The 24,926-nt window shown below is 42.6% G+C and overlaps 1 protein-coding gene across 3 annotated transcripts in view; it reads left to right on the top strand.

The window, feature by feature from the left end:
* Positions 1 to 621: 621 nt before the first annotated feature.
* Positions 622 to 24,926, top strand: part of ush2a (usherin) — a 61,098-nt gene continuing 36,793 nt past the window's right edge. For all 3 annotated transcript variants that reach the window (XM_087137632.1, XM_087137628.1, XM_087137622.1), the window contains exons 1-25: positions 622 to 755; positions 935 to 1,716; positions 2,596 to 2,761; positions 3,434 to 3,566; positions 5,429 to 5,594; positions 6,517 to 6,688; positions 7,218 to 7,405; positions 8,162 to 8,377; positions 8,576 to 8,663; positions 9,140 to 9,291; positions 9,979 to 10,153; positions 11,396 to 11,591; positions 12,323 to 12,621; positions 13,250 to 13,607; positions 14,334 to 14,523; positions 15,024 to 15,187; positions 15,813 to 15,974; positions 16,761 to 17,255; positions 17,981 to 18,250; positions 19,069 to 19,235; positions 20,737 to 20,881; positions 21,607 to 21,834; positions 22,341 to 22,619; positions 23,180 to 23,470; positions 24,221 to 24,375. In XM_087137632.1, the coding sequence (XP_086993758.1) occupies positions 1,193 to 1,716; positions 2,596 to 2,761; positions 3,434 to 3,566; positions 5,429 to 5,594; positions 6,517 to 6,688; positions 7,218 to 7,405; positions 8,162 to 8,377; positions 8,576 to 8,663; positions 9,140 to 9,291; positions 9,979 to 10,153; positions 11,396 to 11,591; positions 12,323 to 12,621; positions 13,250 to 13,607; positions 14,334 to 14,523; positions 15,024 to 15,187; positions 15,813 to 15,974; positions 16,761 to 17,255; positions 17,981 to 18,250; positions 19,069 to 19,235; positions 20,737 to 20,881; positions 21,607 to 21,834; positions 22,341 to 22,619; positions 23,180 to 23,470; positions 24,221 to 24,375 (5,379 nt within the window). In that variant the 5' untranslated portion in view covers positions 622 to 755; positions 935 to 1,192. The remainder of the gene's footprint in view (positions 756 to 934; positions 1,717 to 2,595; positions 2,762 to 3,433; positions 3,567 to 5,428; positions 5,595 to 6,516; positions 6,689 to 7,217; positions 7,406 to 8,161; positions 8,378 to 8,575; positions 8,664 to 9,139; positions 9,292 to 9,978; positions 10,154 to 11,395; positions 11,592 to 12,322; positions 12,622 to 13,249; positions 13,608 to 14,333; positions 14,524 to 15,023; positions 15,188 to 15,812; positions 15,975 to 16,760; positions 17,256 to 17,980; positions 18,251 to 19,068; positions 19,236 to 20,736; positions 20,882 to 21,606; positions 21,835 to 22,340; positions 22,620 to 23,179; positions 23,471 to 24,220; positions 24,376 to 24,926) is intronic.

The raw sequence follows: 24,926 nt of genomic DNA, 5'->3' as shown, positions 1-24,926 counted from the left end.
TTCAATGCTCTTATTTTAGAATAACTGGCTGAACAAATATATCGTGTAGATACTGGGAAGGTTTGTACAGGGATGTATTCATTATAAGTGGAATGTACAGTTGGTACATGAAAACGTGTGAACCCAGGTGGCATATTGATTACACTGCACTGTAGCAAATGCTGTGAATGTCATAAGTGAATTTAACTTTGAAATCAACATATGAATTTGATATAGTAAGACATCCACGCCTGTCGTATTGCTGGGGAATAGTAGAATTTGCATACGACGTCGCTGCATTAATATGTGTATATGTCCGACCAAGAAAACACAGGTACAGTAAGGGAAGAAATATACTTTTTGCGATTTATATTGAAAAAAATCTCCCTCGACAGAATTGTCTTGCCGTTAAGTTAGTACCAAAGGAAAACGATGTTTCTGCAGGTGTGCTGCTAATCAATTAATTAAAACGAATAATATTCCACTTATGCTCCTACAAGAAAACAAATTACCCCTGCTGGATATGTGTGCGATTTATACAATCTACGAGAGGGGTAACAGCAGTAACAGTATCGGCAGGGTGGGCCGGCATACATTGGCACCGCTTGAATCACCCCTGAAATTATCATAACAATACATAAAGGTCTGAGTTCAAACGCAACTGAGCCAAAAAGTGAAATTCCAGAGTCGTCGGCTGTTCATGGTATCAGATGTGGTGCTTGTTGTGACTTGACAAAGGATTATTTTGAGTTGAAGAGATTGATGTTGAACAACAGGTAGGTTTAGAATGATATTACACAGCTTTTTTTTTTTAATCGTGCATTGAAGATTCATGGCAATAAAACAATGAACATATAATCAGCAGTTAGACACCATGGTGTTTTTTTATGCATGGTTTTGCACCGAAGAAGGGAGCATGTAAACCCAGTTCCTTTATTTTGGGCTTTCTCTTTAGACAAAAACAACGAAGCAGTGAAACAACGCGAGTGAACAAAAGGGCAACCGCAAGAGAAATTTGACACCACCACTAGTGCTTCGCGACGAGGATTAAGGGACGCCATTGGTTGCAACGGACGCCGTGCGTGGTGGCTACGGTTACGAAAACAAAATGGCGACTTCCATAGGCACGGTTTAATAAAGATTCGAAATCTACGAAAGTGAAAGTTTGTGTCGCACTTAAGGGACGCCTGTGATACTGATAGGTTTGCTAGCCATGGCTGTATGTGAGTGGAGGAATAAGAGACCTCTATTTGCACAAACTGGTGCTGTAATTTTCTTAATCGCGTTTTTGAGCCATCTGAATCCCGCCGTTTGTCAAGGACCGGGCGTCTTTCCGCAGTTGATCAACGCCGCCGAGCGGAAGCCGATCTCCACCGCGCCGCCCATCGGCACCTGCGGGTTCAACCCGTCGACGGGTGAGCTGATCACCACGGCGTTTTGCCGCAGCTCAACTCTAGCTTCTTCGGTGACGACGTGCAATCAGGCTATTTGCTCCCAGGGATGTCCTAGCAGGACTAGTTCGCCAGCTCCCACCCCGATTTTGTCGCCTACTTCCCCTTGTATCAGGCGAGATTCCCTGGACGTACGGCCCTTTTCAGCAGTTGGAGCCACATCGCATATTTTTGATGCTGGTTGTTTCATTTCTCCTGGAGTTGTGCCAACTGTTGGGAGCAATGGAAGATTTACTGTTTCTCTTTGGTTGAAACCAGATTCATCTTTAAACTCAACACGGGAAGGGTGAGTTTGGATATTAAAAAACAGTGAACAACCAAAATGAACCATACGAACAAAATCAAACTGCCAGCAAACCAAACAACAAAAAATTGAGAAAAAAACAACAACAAAAATAAATTAAAACTATATGAGTTTTTTAAATGCATTTTGTATAACATCTTACATTGTAAGATTTTACTCCGAAAATTACACAGGGTTCATCTTCGTGCCACACTTCCATGAAAAATAAATTTAATATCAAGAAATGGTAAGAGTTTTACATGCGGACAACATTAATTTTCACTTAAAATGTTATAACAGCCATCATAAGGTGACAACTTGTCCTAAAAAGTGGAAAAAGAAAATTCTGAAGCCTTTACTTAAAAAACACTTCAGATGTTGTCGGTACATGTATGTGGAACTCTCTCCAGTTTGTCAGAGAATACCACCCCTCCAAAAGAAATAATGACTTTTTATATAGGCTTTGTACACAACCAAATGTGGTTTCTAAATGCAACATTCTTTTCCAGATAGGCCTAATGATGAATGAAATCGATGAGGAGGCCCTTATTGAAAAATTAAATTTGAAGAACAAATATAATGATAACATTAGGAAAGAGCAGTTTTTCTTGCACCAAGAGTTCCATACACGGACATTACTAATATTTCCCTAAAGTTGTACTCGTATATGAGCTATCGGGAAGTAATTTATAATATGTCCTAAAATGTCACATTTAACATGGAAAATATTAAAGTGTTTACTTGAAATATTCTTTAAAGTTTTCAGACCAGTCTCATAGAGTTTGTATGCAGGGTGTCAACGGATGTTTATATACAGAACTCTTTCCCTTACATCTTTATTGTGGGCAAAAACTCATGTTTTATCTGTTTCCTTGATCATAGCACTTTATTGGAGAAGCGGTCCAGCCTAACAGGCAGAATCATATATACACTTCTGGTGTCTCGGACCAGTGTGATTTTCGAGTACAGGACCAGTCCAAGCTCTGCATATCTGATCAGTGCACAGACAAATATCTCTCCAGTGCAGTGGACACACCTGGCTGTTCAGGTTGAGTATCATTTGATGACGAATGAAGAAATGGAATACATTTTAGAAATTTCCATTTTTGTGAAGAAATTTTTCCCCAATCGATAGTGTACAGTACATCATTTAAACTTTGTAGAGTTTTGAATGAACATTTGCAAGAAATTTCTGAACGATGCACAAGTCAGTTGGACTTTTTGGAAGAGCCAGTTGATACTTTATTCTTGCATCTTTTTAATTGACAGGAGAAGTAATTTATCATTACAGTTTGCAACAGGGTCAGAGGTTCGAATCCAGCTTCTGACCATAAGTTTTGGCCATGGGCAAATCATTTCATCATCCCATGTTGCCTCTCTCCACCCAAGAGTATAAATGGGTACCAGCATTGCTTTAGAAACACCTTGTAATTGACTGGCAACCCATCGGGGGGGGGAGGAGAATTTTTTATTGACCAGGGATTTGTTTCACCTATTGGCCATACGTTTTATCTCTCTGGTTATAGATTTGCAGATTTTTTTTGGGGGGGCTTCAAACTTTGTAGGCGTAATGTTATTGATATGATGTTTGAAAAAGCAGATCAAGATGAAAGTTGAGGCAAAATACATTATTTCTATTCCATCAAAGTTGTTCATTCTCTCGAAGTGACTTGGCTGTTCGGTTTACATGTATGGAAATGTTTCTTTTCTCTGCTTTAAGGTATATGACAGGAAAGTCAGTTTTTTCATCAACGGCTTGGCTGCAGATGGCACAGCCCTGGAAACCCAGACACTGCAGGGACAGATGTACGATGAGAGTAATGCACAGACTAGAGTTGGACAGAGACTGACAGGTATGTAGGTCTGGGTGGATCCTGAACCAAGTTTTTTTTTGGGGGGGGAAAATTTAGGGGGGTTCGTGTGTTAGTCAAAAGTTGTTAGTCAAAACTTGTGCATTGTTTAAATAATCTGGGAAGGAAGGGAAAAAAATCCTCCTTTTCTCATTATTTTCAACACTCTGTTTTTTTGGAGGGGGGCTGTAGCCCTGTTTCCCTCCCCCTCCAACGAGTCCACCAATGTGTGAAGGCTGATTTTGTCGGCAGGCAAGCTGGTGCTTGGTTGAAATGGCTGTGTTGGGAATTTTGCAAACTGAGTGGGTCGCTGTTTTACTATAGTGCTTGGACTCAAATGGTCTTGTCTATTTCAGCAAGGAGAAATGCTTTGTTCTGAAGTCTCGTCCAAGTTTACAATGACTATTATAATTATTAATATTATGCGTGCATTATTTAAACTCTTGTAAACAATATTGTTTTGCAAAGGGGCTGAAACTGTATTTCATGAATATTCAATTTGTGACTGATTTCTGATGTGAGCCATAAGAGTCCATTTCAACTTTATAGGTTAATATTTCGCTTGCTTCAGAATAAATTTGGAAAACAGTGAGATCGTGATAAATATCAGTAAACTTGAAACTCACTTTTGTCTCACACATTATTCCCATGTATCTTGATTCCACATCATATGATCACTCGCCTGTTAAGAGACACACCCAGAAATAATTGAGTTTGTAGCCCACAGAAAATTACCATCTGAAAAAGTAATTACTATTGACTCTGCTTCTGCAACAGGTGGTCACAAATTAATATATAGATTTCACTTGTTGGCTAACGGTGTGCTTGCAGTGCATTATTTGTTAAAAAAATATGCCATTGAAATGGCTACGTGCATGTCATGTATGTTGAGAGAGATATTAAAAAGTTGGTTGAAACCATTCAATTGAAATTCAAATTGTAGGAAATGTGTTTGTCAGTGATGCAGCATTATATGAAATGAATCCCAATATCAGTTGTTGATTACAAAAGCTGTTTAGGTATAAAAGTGAATAGATAATTACATTACATGTATGCCATGGATGGCGTTTGTCCTAGAGGGTGTATAAAAACCCCATGACAGGAGGCAGCAATTGTTTTGTTATACTATGGTCACAGATTATATGAGTGCAAGGGAACAGTGTTACGCGTAATTGCAGAACGATACATTTCATGACTAATAAAGTGTTTGGTTGAACAAATTCCACTTAGGCAAGTTATTGTTGGAAAGTGCCATATTTTTGTTAATATTTCCAAAGACATTTCCCAGTAATATGTCCAGTTTTGGCACTTGTAACATTCTAAAACTGTGGCTCTCTTCCTATTGTGGTGGGGAATTTGCAAACTAATTATTTTTTTTACGCAGCATATTGTGTAGTTTTTCTTTGTGCTTGTGCTGTCCTGTTTTTAAAATCTGCTTTTTGACTTGGTCTTTAAGACAAGAGAGAAACATCTTCGTTGAAGGCGAGCTGATGGCATCTCTGCTGACATCATGGCAAAAAGGCATACATATAGATGAGAAAGAAGAACAGACGAACATTGATAAATGTTGTTAGCAACAACAGCGATTGTATTACAGTGATTCACTGTATCCCATGGTACATCTTGCAGGAACACACAAGAATATACGCAGTACCACAACCTTGTACCTTGTAACTACAACCTTGTACCTAAAGTCACACTGATAGTAATATGTGCCAAGACGGCACCTCCAACAGCAATACTAAACCATTTTTAAGAGGCAAAACTTCCAGACAGCAAAGCAGAATGTTACCCAGTTATGTGTACCTCTAGGCACCTATAATAATAAAAAGCAGCACTTAAAACCTAGCTTTTCTTGTGCTCAGGTGGTGACCAATATCCCGGGCGAATGCAGGATTTCTACATTTATGCAGAGACGCTGACCAACCGAGAGATCGTTGAGCTGGCCACGGGATCCTTCCCAGAGGTCCATGCTCAGTCTGATTGTCGCTGTCCTGACTCCCATCCTCGGGTCAACCCCCTGGACGATAGGTGAGGAGCAAAACACAACGCAATTTTTCGTCCCCATTTACCATGATTTAGATGAACCAAGTGTTTCATTTACTGTCGGGTGTTTGTGTAGCCTTGGTTACATATTCAATTACCATTTTGTTCTTTGTTGCTCTGTCAACCCTGCCGGGGGAGGGAGGGGTAGAATCCACACTCCCTCAACTGTTTCTCTAGCGTCGTTTCAATGCATTTTTCTATCTGTCAAGCCTTCAGGAGTTTTTCAGTAATGCTCGCAGTCACTTTGGCTTCAATTGTGTAATGAATCGAACACACTGCTCTCATGCAGTGCTCAGTGCCCATTTCTCTGAGACAGGTCAGGTGAAAGTGCCAACTTTTCCCATTGACATGCTTAATGCATCCGGGCCTGTATACTTGGGCCCATGAACTTCAAATGACCAATTACAAAACCTCAATGTTGGAATTTCACTGAATCTGCAGCTAAGCCCATTATTCCCCAAACCCCCAGCCTTTCGTTTTTTTTGGGGGGGGGGTTTCAAGCTCCTTAGATTCTGCCAATCTTCTGTTGTTAGGAGGACATGTTTTTTTTATGACTTGAGATTTCACGAAGCGTCCTTTTCAAGTTATGGTGGCAGGGCTCTGCCTTCCTCAACTCTCAATATCTCCAAAATGCAGTGGATATTAAATTTATCTCAGGTAAGGGTTTACCTGTAAAATAACACCATTGAATGAATTCAAATGAATCCACACGGGTTGTCACTGTGCTAGGGAGCTATTTATAGAACTACATCCACAAATGTGCAAGCTATCAAAACCCACGCTGTGGGTTACATGTGGCGATATGGTTCTGTTGGTGTGTGTTTTACGGTTGACAGCATTTTTGTCACCTGGAAATGTTTTCATAGAATCTACACAAACTTTGCATATTTGTTTATGTCCTGTGCAGGTTCTGTCTAAGGAACGGTGACCCTGACACCACCATTGACTGGCAGTATCGTCTGCGGTTGGACGCCTACCCTCTGGAGTTTGCCAATGACGGGGATGTGGGAAGCAGCTGGGTCTCCACCTTTACCGATGACATCATGCTGTACGTCGATCTTGTCAGCGGAGAATTCCAGGTATGTCAAGGGTTTGAAAATCAAATTGTGTTATTAATTAGGTATTGCTTTTGTGGCGGACTTGTTGCACTGGATTATTTTTGGCTGAAAATTCCAACTATTGTTCGGGTTTTTCACTAACTTGACAAACGGATGATTCTTGTGGGTTGTCTCCAGATTTATGCAACATTTCTTGATATGTCCTCATCTTTTCAAACTTCAAGGCAAAGTCGCCGAGTAATATTTGCAGCATCACCTTGCTGCAGAACACAGACACCAGAGCTTTATGTGCCATCCATGCTCAGCCTCCATGGATTAGTTTGAGTCTTTATTTTTGAAAAGAGTACCCGGAATCACTGCATCATAGGGATGAGTATTTTAACATCATCCAGTCCAGCATACAGAAATTTTATTTTACCGTGGTGGATTCAAGTCCTCCGTGCAGTGTTACAAAAAAGCTGTGCATTAGATTTGACTCCTTGAAATTCACGAGATGCTTTTGGGATATTTGTACCAAATCTTTTAACACCCGTTTCTTCCATCCTTGCAGGTTTTCTACGTGGTCCTGCAGTTCTACAGCCCCCAGCCCAGGGCGGTCACGATATCCCGCCGAGCCAACGACACGGCAGACTGGGAAGTCTGGCAGTATTACGCAGATAACTGCACCACTGCGTTTGGCATGCCCAACAATGGACCCCTGCCGCTGCCCACCTCGATCAACTGCCTGGAGTTTCCGACGTAAGTTGTCACTTCAGAACTTGAGCCATTTCTGAAATCACACTGTGATTTCAGACTTGGGGACGTGATTTTTGAAGATCCTCAATTTTTGAGATTGTGGTGCATTGTAACTTGATTGGGACTTGAGACCAAAGATTAGTGTCCTTTGGTGCTATGGAGGAATCCAGTGTTTGGTATGAGGCCAGAATTTGAGAAAAAGACTTTTCTTTCCCAGACACAACTGATGAAGCCCTAAGAACTTTAGGAAAATAATATTGCATTCACAAGTTAAAGAAAAAAATTGCATCAAATGTTTCAACTCTTTCTTTTAAACTCGTTCGGTGTTGCAGTTCTATTTTTTTGGCTGGCATTTCATGGCTGGCTTTTAGGTCAGAAGCAACAGACTAAGATCCTCAGGTTTACAAATCTCATGCTATCAAAACACCAAGAGAATAAATACCACTTCTAAATACTAAATGTAATAAACACCTCTGAAAAAGAAACATGGCAAATGAAGATATTGAGGTGAAATCCAGTGCTGACTGAGGGTGATATTTCTACAAATTTGGCCCGCCCCTGAGAATGGTAGACAATACAAGATGGGTTTATATCACTATTTATTGTGTGTTTCTTCCAAAGAGATCCACCTGTTTTGTACTCCAAGGGAAATATCGCCACCTTGGAGGGTGATATTTCTGGAAACTTTGGCCATTTATATGCATAAAAAGCCATATGATATAGGTCTACATCTCTCGTTTTCTTTTCTTTCTCTCCAAGGGACCCACCTATCCCCTACTCCAAGGGGAACATCACCTTCCAGCTCCTGTCCCCCGAGCCCATTGCCAGACCAGGCTACAACGATTTCTACAACACCCCAGCCCTGCTGGAGTTTGTCCGGGCCACCCAGATCCGGGTCCACCTGCAGAATCACTACCATATCACCAACCGGCGACATGCGTACTACGGCATTGAGGAGTTGACCGTCAGTGCAAGGTAGGCAGGAGGCACGGTTCAAGGGTTGTATTGGTCAAGTATCTTATATTTCAACCGTGGAGTAATGCTTGGAATACAAGAGTACTGTCTCGACTACAACACTGGCATGGTCCTTTTGTTTAGTAAGACTGACACAAGCTCTGTCAACGTCAGTTAGCGTCATTGTCTACATTGTTTGTGCCATGGTTGTCTTCACAGATGTGACTGCAGTGGCCATGCAATGGAATGTGACTTGAGTGTAACACCCTACCAGTGTGTCTGCCTGCATAACACAATGGGTGATCATGTAAGATCCAAAACACCTCTAATGTATATTTACAATAAACAGAATTTGATAGTTTTAAGTTATTCTTACCTAGTAATTCAGGATAAAACTGTTTTGACAAAAGTCAGTATCGTTTTTGCCGTATTCAAATATATTCTCATAATAGTGGTCTTTATAAAGACATTTTGAACATAATATACAGAATTTTTTTAATATCTAGTATTTATTTGTGAATAGAAATCACAAGGTCTGTAAGAAACTTCAGTTTGGCTTTACGAGTGGCCAGCTGACAAGAGGCTTATCTTTTTTTTTCTCTGATATTTTGGTGGACCAAAAGGGGGTTTTGAAAACTGGTATCGCCCATGTATTCTCCCAGAATTCCATGTTCCTATAGCACTTTGATCTAAAGGAAACGTAATGTCATAGTAATGAAAGCCAGAGAGATGGTAACCATTTTACCACTTTGAGCACTCCCGTGGTTGGCCCACTCTTTGCAGTGCGACTCGTGCCTTCGGCTGTACAACGACAAGCCGTTCCGTCACGGTGATCAGGAGGCTGCCTACGCATGCAAACCGTGCACCTGCTACAACCACGCCGACAGGTGTGACTACAATGCCACTGTGGACCCCTTCCCAGATGACCACTCCAGGTAACGTTTTGCTTGTCAGTGTCTCTCTCTGCAAGTCAAGTTGAAGTTGGGTCCATTGGAGTAGTGAAATGGCAAATGCATGCAGGTAGCCCTGAAGAGGTCAACTCTCTGAAATCTCCAATATCTGAGACTCTGGTTTTCATGCCTGCATGCTACATTTCATGCAGCCATCATGCAGCACGAGAAGTTTGCATGTACTTAGCAACTTTGTTTTCTAGAGCAGTAATCATCTGTGAACTAGTTACGTCCAATTTACTCTGTTGTGCCATGTGGGAGTGATAACCTTCTCTCTGTCTTTAACACAGTTCTGTATTTATCAGTTCTTTTAAAGTGAAAAATTTTCACGCCTGTAACATACGAGAGTTATGGTATACAGCTTTTTGAAACCTTGATTGCCCTTTTTTATTGAATTTCCTAAACTTCTTAAACTTCATAGCATATTTGTATGCTGGGTACCACGATTTCTGTGGAATGTAGACTCGCAGGACCCCTATTGTTACTCTTTGTGTCTTGTTCCCCACATTCTCAATGGACCTCTATGCTGATGATGCCACACTCTGTTTACGTGTGCTTTCCTATGGTGCTCAGTGGACCATGGGCCCCCTGGCTTCATAGCAAAATGCACATGTAAACAAAGCACATCTTCAATTCATAGGCCTTATCTGTAAGTCGTGCTCTTTTTTACAGGGGTGGGGGTGGGGTGTGCATCGACTGCCAGCATAACACCGAGGGGCGTCACTGTGACCGGTGCCAGACAGGGTACTACAGGGAGGTCACTGCGCCCCTTGATTCTCCTGATATGTGCAGGCTGTGCGCTTGCTACACCAACGGCACCATGGAGGGATCAGGCGTTTGTGACATGGTGAGTACAGTGAAGGGAGGAAACCAGACGCATGGAAAAGAATTCATTGGAAATCTTGTGTTTTATGGGAGTGGTTATTTGTAACTGATGTTGAGGGAGGACTTCCAAAGTTCAGTGGCAGATAGATTGAGTTATGGTGACTCAGTCATTTGGATTGTACTCCTTGAGCCATTTAAAAAAGTGACTCAACCATAACTCCTTAGGTTACTGGACAAAAGTTACATGGCTGCTGAAAAACGGGCTGTTAATTTCAAGTGGATGTTGCACTGAGATTTGAGGTGGTACCAATGCCCTTTTATCACATTTCTTAAGTACTTTGCTTTGAACTCGGATCAGATGTGTCTTTTGCAAGCCAGCTCAGTTGCAAAGAAATCTCTTCCAGAAATCAGTTGTTGTTGGCCATTTATATTCTGACACCTTCTGGCTTTTTTCCATTGTGTATACACCATGGCTTCTTGTAGGAGATTTAGCGAGTTGTATAAGAAGTGCCCCTGAAGAGCAGTTTAACATTTCCCCTTTCTTGAAAACAAAAATCAACCAAACACTGAAAATTGTTGAACGAGGTTTGTGGTCACAGCCCACTCAAAAGTAGTTTTATATATATTTGTGTCTCTCTTGCCGCAACCTGAAATGAAATCCTTGTTGCAACCTGAAATGAAATCCTTGCCGCAACCTGAAATGAAATTCTTGCCGCAACCTGAAATGAAATCCTTGCCGCCACCTGAAATGAAATCCTTGCCACAACCTGAAATGAAATCCTTGCTGCAACCTGAAATGAAATCCTTGCCGCAACCTGAAATGAAATCCTTGCCGCAACCTGAAATGAAATCCTTGTTGCAACCTGAAATGAAATCCTTGCTGCAACCTGAAATGAAATCCTTGCCGCAACCTGAAATGAAATCCTTGCTGCAACCTGAAATGAAATCCTTGCCGCAACCTGAAATGAAATTCTTGCCGCAACCTGAAATGAAATCCTTGCCGCAACCTGAAATGAAATTCTAAATAGTATTTACAGGTTGGAATGTGGAGATAATACAGAGCTGATGGAAATAGTTATATGCATTTGAAACATCGCTGATTATACTTGAAAGGATGATTCAAAAGTTTGTTTTTCTGGAGGGTATGTTGTAAAGTGCTGAGAGTGCCACTTTATAAAGATAAATAAGATTCACAACTTCTGAACAAACCAAGTTGTGATTCAGAATTTCTGAATAATCTCCTTTATTAAAAACTTATTGATAGATTGGCGGCCAGTGCCCCTGCAAGAACTTCACCACAGGCCGCCAGTGCGACGCCTGCCGACCAGGCTTCTACAACCTCCAGAGCTCCAACCCATTCGGGTGTGAGGATTGCGGGTGCCAGACAGCGGGGACTGTTGGGGGAGACTCCACCTGCCATCAGGAGACGGGGGTTTGCAGATGCAAGGCCAACGTTATTGGTGAGAGAAACTTCTATATATACTGTAGCCAAGCCCAGTCAGAGATTGGGGGATGTCTTCTTAAAAATCTCCAAATTGCTTGAATTGCATTCTAATGTCCTTATTGAAAACTTATATTGCTTTAAACCTGATATCAGGTAAAATCATTTGATAAAATTTGGATATAATGGTCCCAAACTTTACAAAATTGTCCTAAAAATTGTTCTGTTTCAATTAGACATTTCTTTCAATCTTAGAATAAGGCCCTTTGAGTATCTGCCAAAATGTGTATGACTACTGTAGGGATCTGAACCAACGAAGATAATAACTTGTCAAATGTCCTATGGCAGTTAGGGTTAAAGTACATTGGCCTGCATATATGTGGATATAAATCAGTGCTGTAGTTGAGTCCTTGCATTGAAAGTCCAAGTCCGACTCTTTGTGCCGAGTCCTTTTATGATTCTGAGGTAGTGCTGTCCTCAACATCAATATAATTCACAAATATGACACATCATTAAGATTGAAAAGTGCAGTTTATAAAAAATTATATTTAAGAATGCTTTTATTTGGTAACCGAAAAAGTTCAAAGATTGCTGTATAGTGTGCACTTCGAACAAATTGGCAAAAAAGTTTCACCCTAGTTTTCAGATTAGGTAATAATGTGAGAAAGGTTTTGAGTAATGTGGACGTTGAAAGACACAGGTGTGAATTGAATACAAAAAGTTAGTGATAGTCTATGATACTCTCCACAGGTGACAAGTGCGACCGATGCAACTATGGCTTCTTCAACCTGAGCAGAGTCAACCCGCTGGGCTGCCAGCCCTGCAGCTGTAACCCCAGCGGGGGCACCAGCCCTTACTGCAATCCCGTCACGGGTGACTGCCAGTGCAACCCGGGCGTGCACGGCCGTGACTGCGACCAGTGCCTGGATGGGTACTACGGTCTGGGGCCCGGAGGTTGTCTGCTCTGCGACTGTGATGAGGCGGGCAGCGTGCCGGGCTCATTCTGCAACAAGACAACGGGGCAGTGCCTCTGCAAAGCCAATGTTGAAGTTAGTCACACTGCATAGACTTCTCTTTTGATATAGACTAGTATGCCTTGTCAACTGTAAACTAATCGCTGATTTCTGAAATGGACCCATACACAAAAGAAACTTTCAAATGAAATTTTTCCATTGTGAAAGGTAACCTGCATGTGAGCAGTGGATGATTTTTATGGAATAACGCATAACGTTTACTGCATAGATTCAGACAACAAACATATTGCATAATTTGCACTGTGTACTCATGACCAATTTCACAAAATGTGGTGCCGCTGTGCATTCTTTTTATTTTGTAAAGAACTTGGGTGAGGACAGTCCCTGTTTCTGCAGTGATTGTTTGGATCATAACTTGCTTAATAACTCATGGTAGGACTCGTCATGGTCATAAGGCTTGTCTTAGCATTTTGGGAATTTGTTCCAGGATAAACTATTGTTTTATATTTAACTTTTTACATTTGACATCCATGGAAATATCTATAAACTGTGGGCTTGACATTTAGCTTTTCTGTGTAATTTTAAGTTCAAAACGGGCTTTTAGATATCCTTCCTCTTGAATATTGTTTTGTAAAGTTCTGTCATTGTTGAATAAATTGATGAATGATAATCCGTAAATAATCTAAATTCTTTGTTTATTTAGGGCCATCGATGTGACCAGTGCCGTGCCAACTCCTACAACCTGCAGCGCTCCAACCCAGGGGGTTGCAGCGACTGCGCCTGCAACACAGCGGGCACCGTCAATGCCTCGCTGTCATGCAACTCCCTGACGGGCACCTGCAACTGCAAGTCGCTGGTCAGGGGCCGCACCTGCAACCAGTGCCGCGGCAACAGCTGGGGGCTGGAGCCCTCCAACCCCAACGGGTGCCTGGCCTGCGCCTGCAACCCCACAGGCACCCAGCACGATGGCAGTGGGACGCTGCTGGGCTGCGACCAGAACTCTGGCCAGTGCCCCTGCCTGAATGGGCGGACGGGCCGGCAGTGTGACCGGTGTGCAGTGGGTGAGTTGCAAAACAAGTCCTTTGGAACTACGGGATATTTGGTTAATGGCAAAAACGGGTTGTCAAATTTTCAGAAGTGTTTACACAGGCCTTGTGCCCAATGCTCACGTTTTCTGTCCCTGTAAGACATGAAAAGATGCTTTACAACTGAATTTGATACAATGACGAAGAACAGCCCACAGGGATAGCTTGTGTTGCGAGGGACACCCTCTTGTAGTCCTTGTTTTGGTGCTGTCCTTCGTAGTGAACTTTATTTTTCCCAAGTGACTTGTCCCAGCTATTTATAGTGAAGGAAATACTTCAAATGATAAGGATAAATTCCTCCAGAATCCTGCCAAAAATTTCTTGCTTGAACAGTTGCCATCTTAAACTGGATTGCACAAAACAACCTTCAAGGATTACTTACACGTTAATGAGTCCCTCAGTATTCAAATGTTATTAATGAAAATACTCCTTCGTGAAAACTGGGACAGGTTTTGTCGTTATTCATCCAGTTGTTCATTCTAAAGCCGCATGTGAAATGAACTTTTTGCACATGGCCGTTCACCACAGTCACAGTGTTTCAGTTGTAAAAATCCACAGCCGAAGTCACCCCCAACCCCCCAAAAAACAGTTTGGGTGTTGCCGTAGTTACTGGGAAAGGGCTCATTATAAATTAAAAATAGAAATGTGAATCTACCCAATTTGCCATGTTTGTCTGAGCATGTTTCTCACGGTCTCCCCCAGGCTATTTGTCCCCGGATGTTGGCGGTGGTTGTCTCCCCTGTAACTGTCATCCCCTCGGTTCAGTATCGAGTGCCTGCAACACTGTGAACGGCCAGTGCCAATGCAGGGACCCGTCAACGTCGGGGGTGTCGGGACGACAGTGCGACAGCTGTCTGCCAGAATTCTGGAACTTCGGGGACCTGACAGGAACGTAAGTGCTCGACTAGTTTCTCTCAGAGAGTGAGCTGAACACCTTGTTTTTTTTTACCCTCAAGCAAATTTTGCAAGTGTGCTCTCTCCCAGTTGTTGATTCATAAATGGATAGTGTTCTCTGAACCACCAAAATTAAAAGCAGGTTTTTGGAAAGCTAACATGGAAACCACCTCCATCACTGCAGTGGCAATTGAAATTGAAATATGGAACATAAGAACCCTTAATCACTTTGCACCCTCTGATTTTTGAGGCTCATTTTTCAGGTGAAGTAGGGGCTTTCAGCTTATGGTACATTTAGAACTTTTTTATGATGTTATATTGCTTTTGTAATCTTTGCATTGTACTTGCAGATCATAAGAAGATGGGGGCAGGTAAAACTTTAAAAAAGTTTTCTCAGTACTTATATTATTTCTCTGTTAAAGTGAGACACTTTTTTAAGCACTCTGTGCTCACAAATGTCTTGAGATGCTCAATCATTCTTGTCATCTCATTTCCCAGATGTCAGCTTTGCAACTGCAATCCAGCCGGTAGCCTTAACACCACGTGTGAGCCCACTAACGGCCTGTGTGAATGCAAGGAACTGGTGACTGGCCGACGGTGCGACACGTGCAAGAGTGGCACCAGCAACCTGCAGGCTGGTAACCCGCTGGGCTGCAGCAAAGGTCAGTGACACTGACGAGACTTTAAGACCGTTTATTGGCTAAAAGTTTGTCACAGAAGTGACACTGGCAATTTACTCGACGCTTTGTAGGATGAGTCGCGGCAAATTGAAAAGAGGTCTTTGAAAAGTCATTGAGATTTGAATTTTCTGGTTAGCGTTGGAGCAGCATGGAGTTCTGGCCACTGTTTTGATTAATTTTTTAAAAATTTCAAAACTTGTGTTGGATATCACAGTCCTTCAGTGATCCATGCAAATTAGTACAGTTAACTTCTTTGCCGCTCTCTCCTCAAGAAATATACATTTTAGACATTTACTTTACGAGTAATCGCACCATCTTCAGGGCTTTCCAAAATCTCCCTTTTGTCAAGTCTTGTCCTGCCAGGTTGATTTCCTGAGTTAGCACCTTTGTACTTCCTTCACGTTCTGCCTCTTTGACCGGGACACGAATCCCAATTATTGCAAACTTCTTTCTTTAAAGCTAGGCCCTCCTCTTCTCTTCTGTTCTCCCTTTGCTAAATTCAAACTTGGAACACTTTCAGAGGATTTTTCTTCTGCCTTACCAGAGGTAATCAGTATTTGCGTATTATCTCAAGAATGACAGTGTCTGTTTGTGAATTTGGTTGCAGCTCCAGAGCAGCAGCCGGCCCCCAGCTGGAGTGCCCTGACACCCTTCTCCCTACGACTGGTCTGGGATCCCCCTGATGCAGCCAACGGCAACATCCTGGAGTACCGATTGTACAGGGACGGGGCGTTGGTTTACAGTGGGCTGTATGGCAACGATCCCCTCAGTGAGTACATGTCATCCAAGTCTGGGAAAAAAATGGAAACCGTCTGAAATCTCTTGGCAGGTGTTTTGCTCCAAGACTCAGAGTTTACACTACAGCATAGTCTAAACGAGAAGCACTGACCTTCATTTTTCAGCTGAATGTGCACAAAATGCAAGAGCACTCATTATCAGCAGCATTTCACATGTCTAGCCACTGATGACAAAGTTATGCAAGTTCATATTGTTAAGTTAGTAAGCTTGTAGTGAGGATGTGGTGGAGAAGGCTTAGTGGGAGACCCTGGGTTACCGTCCCATATGAATGCTCTTGTGAAACCATTGACCAATCTTGTGGAGAACACTACTTGTGCATTGCTTAGGATGCTGTTCATAGACAAAACTTTGCGTTAATCTCCTGCATGCACTGCAGGTGAACTGCCGGGTGGATCTCTATGGGTGAAACATTTATGTTTGTCATCAAACCATTAAAATCCAAGGCATCTTAAAAAGTCTAGAACACATGAGGCAGAAGAATTTATTTATATCTGTTCATCCAACAGCACATTTAGCATCAATTACAGGATGAAGTCATAATTAAGAAGAAAAGGAAGCAATGTTCAGTTTTATAAGTGGGAGGAAAACCCTGAATGAATATTCCAGGGAAAACCCAAGGAGTCAAGCAGGGACTGAAAACCCTATCCACATGCCGGCCTAGGTGGGATTCGAACCCTGGTCGGCGAGGTGGAAGGAGAGGAAAGAGCCAATACACTACACCTACCTGACTTAATGCTCCCCTTCTTTGCCACTGCAGGCACCCAAGAGTACAACGATACTGGTCTAGCACCCTACACACAGTATACCTACTATGTACAAGCTGTTAACGAAGCAGGCACTGCCTCCAGCCCACCGATCACCGCGACCACTCCCGACGCCATCCCTGCCAACTTTGACGTTCTCACCATCACCAACGTGGGGGCGCGCACCGCTCAGTTCTCCTGGTCTAAACCAGTCCAGATCGTGGCCCCGGTCACGCGGTACATCTTGTCCTCAGTCACGCCCAGCCAGCCGGCCCCACCCACCCAGCACTACAGCGGGGGTGCCACCAGCTACACGGCCAACGATTTGATCCCCTTCACCAACTACACGTTCTTTCTGATGGTGTGCACGGCCAGCGACTGTGGGCGGGGCATCGGGAATGTCGCATACACCCCTATGGCCCCTCCTGAAGGGGTGCAGGAAGCAAATGCGGTTGGGATTAGCACCACGGCATTCTTTATCAGTTGGGCACCCCCGACGGAACCAAATGGTGAATGAAAATAATGAAATCGGGTAATTCCAGGAATTAGGGGTCCAAAAGCATGATGTTTTTGTTTGCCTGTTACATTGCACTTTTGTTATTGGACATGGAAATATCAGTGACATTGATTTCAAACTATTTCTATTTGTTTGGCAGGTAATTTTCATTATTTCACCACTCTTGGAAGTTAGAAAATGTGTTCTGAACTTTAAAAATCATGTGTCAGATGTGACAGGGACAGGACCTGTAATTTCTGGAATTACCCCTGTAATCATTCAGCTACATTATGAACAAGAGGAAGTGACTTGTAATTTTACCATTTTTTAACCTAAGGAATGGAACATTTAGGCTTACTGTCCTGAAATTGTGTCTTCTCAAACTTTAGAAAGTTTGGTGATGGAATTTAATTTAAAACCTACTTTAATAATAATGTTCCAAACAGATGTTGGATGTTTTGTATTTGATATCTTTAGTTTGTCAGTGTTTCTAGTAATATGTCAACAATTCTAGCAGTTCCTGTCAGAAATAGTCTTTTTGGAGAGTGTGTTACTTCCAAACTGTTCTTAGCTGTGCCACTCACTCTGTAATGGCAACTAGCTATAAGTACCAATTTGAGCACTTATGGTTCTCAAATTGGTACTATAAATTCACATTCCAAGTTTGGAGAAAAGGGAAAGACGACATGTTGTGTACCCCTTGCACCAAACATGTTATTGTGGTGTCTTTTTTTGAAGGCATCATCACCCATTATGAGCTCTTTATGCGAGGTTTGCCGGGCCTGGATGGCCTGCGTGACCCGCCCGAGACACGCATTTTCTTTCCGGCTGGCTACTACAATCCTAGACCTACCCTAACACCCCTGGAGACGCCTGCAGAGCCCCCGGCCACCAACTTCACCCAGGATGGGCTGGAGCCCTTCACCGCGTACGAGTTCAAGGTGACGGCCAGGAATGCCGCCGGGACCGGGGAGAGCAACTGGGCTCGGGCACGGACTCTGGAAGCGAGTGAGTGATGGGGTTGTTAATAGGAGATACTGTGCACTGTTTTCACAAAGGATAGAAAGTGTTTCATTTTATATGTGGTATTGACATAATATCGTTGTCAGCCGGTAGTTTTTATGGTTACAGCCATAGACAGTGCAGTCATTCAGAGAATCATATTGGCATAGTGGTACTTCCCTCACCTTTAAACTCTGTGGGTCGAGGTCCAAATCCCATTGTACTCAACATGGGGATGGGATTTTCAGTCCCTGCTATGGGTTTTCCCCTTTTTCCCAAAACTGACCATTTCTTTATCATCATCTTCAGAATTTAAAAAAAAAAAGGAATAAAGATAAATAGAACATTCTATTTCTGGCTGTTTGAAGCAATATCATTCCAAAACTTTGCTCTAGATTAATTCTACAACCCAGAACTTCCCAAATTCAGCACCTGTTTGTGTAGGGTTAGAGCTGTGTCTGACACAAATTTACCTGGGGCTGGCGTTCAAACAGGCCATCATCAAAACCTTTGTTTCTGAGATCCCTGAAAGGGATTGGTGACCCTTTTGGATGGATTGTTAAAAAAAACCCAAATTTCTGGCAGCCTTCTTGGGCTCTACCAGCCAAACCTCTCTTTGTCAGAGATGGCATCCGCTGTTTGCTCATGAGTATGGAAAATTTCATTTGCATGAATAGCCCAAAACGTCCCCGAGATTGAATATTGAGTATAAGGGCAAATGAGACGGAGAGGTATGCTGCTACAGTTGCATCGAATAAATTGTATATAATGAACCCCGTGATAAAAAGTACTGATGTACACTTCCCGTGCTGTTCTCCTTCTAGTGCCCGTGTTCACCCCAGCTCCATTTGCCTACGGCATCACCAGCTCCCAATTGAATGTCACCTGGCAAGCACCCACAGAGAGACAGGCCCTAGGCTTCATCGTCCAGTACAACCTCTACCAGATTGTGCCATCTCAGGACCCCTTTGCTCCACCGGAGATCGAGTCGGTAAGCAGCGAGTTGCCCTCTCTGTTGTTGCATCACTGTCAAGGTTTCGGCATAACAGTTGTTGGCAGAATATGGCCGGCAATTCATCGAAAGCAAAACAGAATGATCCAAAACGGATGAAAAATCTTATGGTGTTGTTAAAATACTACTTGATAAATGATTCTACTAAATGCTGTGTGAAAGTGTTCCCGTTTCAAGACTAAAGTGATAAATCTGTCAGGAGGCAAAGGTTGTTGCCAACAAGGGGTGAACTTTCAGAAAATATTCTAGCACCTGCAAAATGATAGGAATTGTTTGTAATTGTATAAATAGACAGCAGAATGACATTGCCATCAAAACCTCCTGAAAATGTATTGGCTTGCATTGTTTTGAATGATGCCAAATGCCTGCAGACATATTATTTCATAATTATTTTGGAATCTCAAGTCGAGTCTACCTATTTGTGCAAGGCCTTGACCCTGGTTTTGAGTTGGACCCCAAGTGGACGTTCAAGTCCAAACTCCCCAAATTTGATTCCTACTCACAGCTAAATCAGTGCCAAAATAGTTAAGTGTAGCTCTCTTTCTAACATCGGATGTGCATTTCGAGTAATGGGCAGGGGGTTGATTTCTCCCGATTTTCCCTAACTTTATGGATTTGCAACTCTAAATCACAGAATTTTTAGAGGTTTCATCAGTCACATTTCTCTGGATTTGCAACTCTAAATCACAGAATTTTTAGAGGTTTCATCAGTCACATTTCTCTGGATTTGCAACTCTAAATCACAGAATTTTTAGAGGTTTCATCAGTCACATTTCTCTGGATTTGCAACTGTAAATCACAGAATTTTTAGAGGTTTCATCAGTCACATTTCTCTGGATTTGTGACTCTAAATCACAGAATTTTTAGAGGTTTCATCAGTCACATTTCTCTGGATTTGCAACTCTAAATCACAGAATTTTTAGAGGTTTCATCAGTCACATTTCTCTGGATTTGTGACTCTAAATCACAGAATTTTTAGAGGTTTCATCAGTCACATTTCTCTGGATTTGCAACTGTAAATCACAGATTTTAAGAGGTTTCATCAATCACATTTCTCTGGATTTGCGACTCTAAATTACAGATTTTTTTAGAGGTTTCATCAGTCACATTTCTCTGGATTTGCAACTCTAAATCACAGAATTTTTAGAGGTTTCATCAGTCACATTTCTCTGGATTTGTGACTCTAAATGACAGAAGTTTTAGAGGTTTCATCAGTCACATTTCTCTGGATTTGCAACTGTAAATCACAGATTTTTTAGAGGTTTCATCAATCAGATTTCTCTCTTTTTGTGGCACCTTGTACAAAAACCAAGTGTAGGATTCACACAATCATAGCTTTATATCTGAGATTACTGGTGCCTTGCTAGTCACTAAAAGTCCCCCAAAATATTGTTACAACCCCTCTGCTGAATGTTTTGTGGTGTATTCTCGTCCCATTTTGACCATAAAACGATATTCTATTTTGGGTTTTTTTTGGCAGTTGATTTACACATCCAATGGAACCTCCAACTATTTTGTCGTGAATGACCTCCAGCCCTACGCTCTCCACGAGTTTGTCGTCGAGGCCTGTAACAGCATCGGCTGCGTGAAGAGTGACCGATCATCCGGACGAACACTTGAATCAGGTAGAATGGCTGGATTGTGCGACAGACTGTAAGTCATTGCTGCATCCAATTGCCCCGAAAGGAAGTACATCACTCAGTGTGTACCACTTTGTGGTCTGAGATGCAGCAAAGGGAGAGGGGAATTGGAATTCATTTTTGCCCTACCACAGCGTATGTCCTAGATCTGAAGGCAACCCCTTAAAAAGCTTGACTTCTGACATTAGTGGAAATCAAGCCCGCTGTATATCTCCCGTACGTCATGATTCACTTACTTATTCTGTCCCTTGATTGGCTAAGAGATGTTATGTATTAAAATTCCCGTGTTATTCTTCTATATGCCCCTCCTAAGCTAAAGTTAAAAAGCGTTCTACTCGCAGCAAGCAACAAAAAAGCAATAAACGTGCGCCTCCTATACCAACTTGAGGATTGCATATGTTCACGTACTGTCGACATTTCTTGCAGATATTTTTTAACGGACACAACCAAATGGGCTTAAAATACCTTATTTACCTAATATTTAAATTTTTTATTGCATGATGTAATTTTGTGAAAGCTGGCTCAAAGAAAATTGACTGAAATGACATTGAACCCATCGTCTCGTGAAGCCACACTTACCTTACACAGGAGTCAGCAGAACCTGAGCATTGCAATCAACTGTGTTACTAAGACATGAAATTGTAGTCAGAGATTATTGATTTGCACTGTGTTGTGATCACAACTTGCAACCCCCTTTTCTTTTTCCACAGTTCCCGAAGGTCTCCAATCACCCTCTGTTGACGGCTACAATTTCTCCACAATGTCAGTCACCTGGGACCCCCCTCTGCAACAGAATGGTCCCACCCCATTGTACACTGCCGTGCGCACCGTAGCATCTTTCAACTCTCACCCGCCGAGGGTAGAAAAGGGTGCGAGGTTTCCCGGAGGGGCTTACTACTTGTTCGCTAGCTCCACGCTGCCCAGCTCGGCTTACACAGGTCGGTGTATCTCTAGCTAACTCTAGTAAGATGTGTGTGCCACTTTTGCTTCAGCCTAACCCATCAGGGTATTTTGAACTAAGAAATGAAAAAGTGCAACAACATTATACATTTAGAAACCTGTGCAATGTAGCAAGGTCTTACAGGTCAAGTATCCCAAAGGCCCAACAGTCTCAAATCACCAGCCAGCCAAGCCAAGGTCCAACAGTGAGACATTGTTCTGTGGGACCAGTTTTCATTTCTGTGAATAGGCAGTTCCTTTTTGATGAGCTGTTGGTTGACCAAGGCACCAAGCTCTCACAGAGCTGTGCACCGATCCCACCTTGGTGCACCCGGCTGGAGTTGGCATTCATGAAGAAATTCTTCAATTTTCTTTTCTTTTTTTCATTTAATGATCGGGTGTGTCAAATGCAGCATTCTTTTACAATTCTAAATTGTAACAAATAGTATGTAATACACTGCACAGCTTGGTTTCAATGTTGATTTTCTTTTTAATCTCCTTGCAGGGATTGAGTTTGAGTTCCGAGTGGAGCGTCTGACCTCGCCAACCATGCCCGTCGATGCCTTGCTCCTCCTAGCCGTATCACCTGAAGATCAGGAAGAGATTGTCGCTATCCAGCTTCGCAACGGTCGCCCCTGGTTCCTGTTTGACCCCCAGGGTGGGATTGCGGCCGTGACGCCCACCAACGATAGGGGTCGGAGGTATGACGATGGGCAGTGGCACCGTGTGCTTGCCGTGCGCAACGGTGTCATAGGGACCATCACAGTGGATGGGGTGTACACTGGTAAGCATGACAGTGGTTTATATTTTCATGTGCTTCCCTTCACTGTCCTCTGGTCTCAAGGCACAAGTAACACCTCTCTGATAACAAAAGGAAATAATAGCCATCCATGTGCCTAGTGACACTGCAAAAGACCCTATAGTTTTGTACACATTCAAATGAAAGTTGGTTGTGTATACTGTGCCCCATAGATACATGAACCAGCGCATGCACTTAATAAGTTCCTCACATGTATATGCTCTTGTAAGTGGTCACAATGAATCATCAGCCATACTTGCATGGAGGCACTTTAAAAACACTCTCACCTGGGGCCAATTTCGTAGGGCTGCTTAAGCACAAAATTTGCTTAAGTGTGAAAAAAGCTTACTTGATAAATTAGGTAACCAGCCAAATCTCTGTGTGATGTATATTGTTTTGGGATCGTATTGAGCTGTTTTTTGGTTAGCATGACAATCAGAGTTGGAGCTGGTAACCTTTGTTTATTAAGCAAGAGAATCTGCTGTTGATCATCGTACAAGATTTTTCATATTGTTATGCAGATGTTTTCCCTCCTTAATCCACAGGTCAAAGCTCGGCCCCCACTGCATCCACCATCATCGGTGTGACCACTGGTCTCTACGTGGGCGGTCTGCCTCCGGACTTCGTCCTGTCCAGAATGGACACTGGCAACAGCACCCTGATCCAGCGATCGTTCGTCGGCTGCATGCGCGGCCTGCGGGTGGAGAGGCAGCATCGCCCTGCCCCGTTGTGGGAGGATCTAGGGTGGGAGGCAGCAGCGGAGAGCCGCAACACAGTGCCAGGATGGCAGGGGTGTCCCGTGGAGCGAGCAGAAGGGGTGCACTTTTTGGGAAGAGGTTTGTCATACCATTCCATTTTTATTACCTGCTGTCCTTGGCACAAATGTGAAAGAAGATCGTGAAAAAAATCTGTAAAATATTGCAAATGTTTAGAAATTTGAAATATTTTTAAGGGAAAGTGGGACGCTAATAACTATATGTGTTTGTAGAAATTTGTATGGAAGCAAAAATCTGTACATTTCTGTGCTGGACTACATAGTCGAGTTACTGTCTTGTTAGCAATGTCTCCTTCTGTAATAATAAGTTATGGCTGTTTCTTAAACACCTTAAAACCTCTGCTGTCACATGGAGACTGCAGAAAGATTGGCAAATCATGTTTTGGTTTCCCTGATGAAATGACAACCATAAACAGGAGTCTATTTTTAAGAGCCAGCATTTTCCATCAGTGTTGAAACCCCACAAGACCAACACAAGACCTCCAGCCTGAATTCAAGTCACCAGCTATTCAGATGAACTTCAACAAAAGCATTCCTTTGTCAGTGTTCACCGAGTTACTTGTGACAGGTCTTGTGTCTGGTCTGTTCTTTTTCTTGTGATGGTCTTGACTATGACACATTGACATTTTGCTCGGATATTGTAAACCATGTCCTTGCTGACTTGTTCATTTCATACAAGAATGCTATATAAACCGGATTTGTCATACATCAAGTCTGTCCGCGTTGCAGATCCTTGCTCACCGTTGACAATTTGCCATGGTCTTGTTCCTGTACTTAACTTAATTTGACATCCAACATTTTGTATATGCAGGGTATGCTAGTCTGCCAGAGGGGACGGTTACCAGCGGGCCTGCATTCATTGTCACCATGGAGATGAGAACCCAGCTGAGTTCGGGACTGATCATGTTTGGCTACGCTACAAGTGGGGCTTTCTTCCTACTGCAACTTGTTAACGGGGACTTGGAGGTACAGAGGGATCTGCAGGATCTGAACTTCAGTTTAATTTGAGAGCTCTTACAACCATAGTTTCATTTGGAAACTTTTGCAAGTCTTGACAGTGATTGTGTATTTGGGTCATTGCAGGTCTTTTTTGTCATTAGCCACTCAGGAGTTGGTTTTTGTTGTGTCCGTCTGCACATTTGAGAGGTGTACTGTAACTTGCCTTGTGAATTATGTTCAAGACGAAGGATTACTTACATCACTGCATTTGTGGCATCTTATCAGGTTTTGAGGTGGATCTTTTTTAACACACACCCACGTCTGGGCAAAATTGTTCACCTTATAAACTGAAGCTTCGGGGGTTAAGCTGTTTCAAGGGTTATGATTCTAACAAAATGATTTCCAAGTAGCAAAAATGACTTTTGAATCAATAATGGACCTTGCATGGTGGGACTCAGTCTAATCAATTTTATCCGCATGACGTCGACATTACTAGGATGCCAAACTGAGGGATTAAATCATTTGGATGGCTTGCAATCGTCTGTCAACTTCACGCGAAAGATGTACTTGAAACTTAT

The sequence above is a fragment of the Acanthaster planci genome, linkage group LG01, assembly GCF_054643075.1.
Source record: "Acanthaster planci isolate LZ-2023a linkage group LG01, COTS_SCS, whole genome shotgun sequence".
Classification (NCBI taxonomy): domain Eukaryota; kingdom Metazoa; phylum Echinodermata; class Asteroidea; order Valvatida; family Acanthasteridae; genus Acanthaster; species Acanthaster planci.
This window is presented reverse-complemented; position numbering and strand designations above follow the sequence as displayed.